This window comes from Colobus angolensis, unplaced genomic scaffold (assembly GCF_000951035.1).
Source record: "Colobus angolensis palliatus isolate OR3802 unplaced genomic scaffold, Cang.pa_1.0 Scaffold82, whole genome shotgun sequence".
Taxonomy (NCBI): domain Eukaryota; kingdom Metazoa; phylum Chordata; class Mammalia; order Primates; family Cercopithecidae; genus Colobus; species Colobus angolensis.
In genome coordinates, this window is record NW_012122043.1 from 398,771 (window position 1) to 400,704 (window position 1,934).

The 1,934-nt window shown below is 52.5% G+C and overlaps 1 protein-coding gene across 2 annotated transcripts in view; it reads left to right on the plus strand.

Annotated features, from left to right (window-relative positions):
* Positions 1-6: 6 nt before the first annotated feature.
* Positions 7-1,934, plus strand: part of DTYMK (deoxythymidylate kinase (thymidylate kinase)) — a 12,808-nt gene continuing 10,880 nt past the window's right edge. For both annotated transcript variants that reach the window (XM_011929537.1, XM_011929538.1), the window contains exons 1-2: positions 7-299; positions 1,078-1,186. In XM_011929537.1, the coding sequence (XP_011784927.1) occupies positions 107-299; positions 1,078-1,186 (302 nt within the window). In that variant the 5' untranslated portion in view covers positions 7-106. The remainder of the gene's footprint in view (positions 300-1,077; positions 1,187-1,934) is intronic.

Below are 1,934 nucleotides of genomic sequence, written 5' to 3' on the forward strand. Positions count from 1 at the left end.
CGCGGGTGTCGGTCCCGCAGCGCGTCGCCCTCGCCCCAGCCCCGGCCAATCCCTTCGAATCCGGCTGAGGCCGGGAAATACGAGCCAATCGCGGCGCGCGCTGTTGATGCCGGCCAATGGGAGCTCCGGAATGAGGCGTGGACACGCAGGCGGCGGGCGGTGGACAGTCATGGCGGCCCGGCGCGGGGCTCTCATAGTGCTGGAGGGCGTGGACCGCGCGGGGAAGAGCACGCAGAGCCGCAAGCTGGTGGAAACGCTGTGCGCCGCGGGCCACCGCGCCGAACTGCTCCGGTTCCCGGGTGGGTGCGCGCGGCGGGTGGGGCTGCGCCGCGGCTTTCGGCGCCTCTGCCTTCCTAGGGACTCTTTGCTCCTACGCTTAGTTGCCTGCGGTCGACGTGCTGTGAACTGCGCGGTTTTTATTTTAAAAGATGGGCTCTCGCCGTGTCGCCCAGGCTGGAGTGCAGTGGCGCCATCTCGGCTCACGGCAGCCTGGACCTCCCGGACTCAAGCGATCCTCCCGCCTCAGCCTCCCGGGTAGCCAGGACCACAGGCGCGCGCCACCGCGCCCGGCCCACGCTGCGTGTCTTAAAGTGCGGGGTATGGTGATGACTGACGTGTAAACCCGCGCAAAACTGTGATCTCGACCCCAAAAGTTTCCTCCAGTTCTTTTGTAGTCCATGTGTTGTTTTTGTGGATTTTTCGGGTGTTGTGTTTTGTTTGATGACCGTTCGCGCTTTCAGGGGTTTTATAGCATGTATTTTAAAGTTTTCAAGTGAAGCATTGACCTTAATCCTAGGCCACCCAGTCCACAAATTTTATAAATGTTTTCTTTGAAGTCTCCACTTTCTTCCCGAGTTCTTTTTTCCTGAAGCATTTTTCATCCCAGCTTGTCTGCAGATTGCTGTTCTTAGAGAAATTCCTTTGACTTCCGCAGAAGAGCCAAGCCTGTCTAGAGATTTAGTAAAGTAAAACTCAAAGTGAGACTTGAGTCCAGGAGAAATTCAGCCCAAACTATATTGTCATGTAGAGGGAAAGCCTGATCTCACTTGTATTTTGTGTGTTTCTCTTTTTTTCTAGAAAGATCAACGGAAATCGGCAAACTTCTGAGTTCCTACTTGGAAAAGAAAAGTGACGTGGAGGATCACGCGGTGCACCTGCTTTTTTCTGCAAATCGCTGGGAACAAGTGTAAAAACCATTGTACATTGCTGCCTCTGCCCCGGCCACTTTCCTTCCTCCTGAGATAAAGTGAATGCCGCACTTGATTCTGAATGACAATGACAGTCATGCTAGGGCCTCGGGTTTTTTTATTTAGCAGTCCTGTGATCAGAGGTGGTGAAGCCCCTAGTTCCCAAAGGGCACTAACGAATGCTGTTTCTTCCTCCTGCTCCCCGCACCCCGTAACTGACAGACTTAAGTTTTTCGGATTTTTTTAGATGGAGTTTCACTCTGTCACCAGGCAGAGGTGCCATCTCGGCTCACTGCAACCTCTGCCTCCCGGGTTCAGGGGATTCTCCTGCCTCAGCCTCCCGAGTAGCTGGGACTACAGGCGCGTGCCACCACAGCCAGCTAATTTTTGTATTTTTAATTTATTTTATTTTTTAATTTAATTTTTGTATTTTTAGTAGAGACAGGGTTTCACCGTGTTGACCAGGATGGTCTCTCTTGACTTTGTGATCTGCCTGCCTTGACCTCCTAAAGTTCTGGGATTACAGCAGGTGTGAGCCACCACACCTGGCCCCTTTTTTTTTTTTTTTAAAGACAAGGTGGCCCAGGCTGGAGTTCAGTGGCACACGATCATGGCTCACTGCAGCCTCAACTTCCTAGGCTCAAGCAGTCCTCAAACCTCAGCATCCCGAGTAGGTTGGATGGTGTGTGCATGATGCCAAGCCCAGCTAATTTTTTTTTTTAAAGTAGAGTCAAGGTCTCACCATAT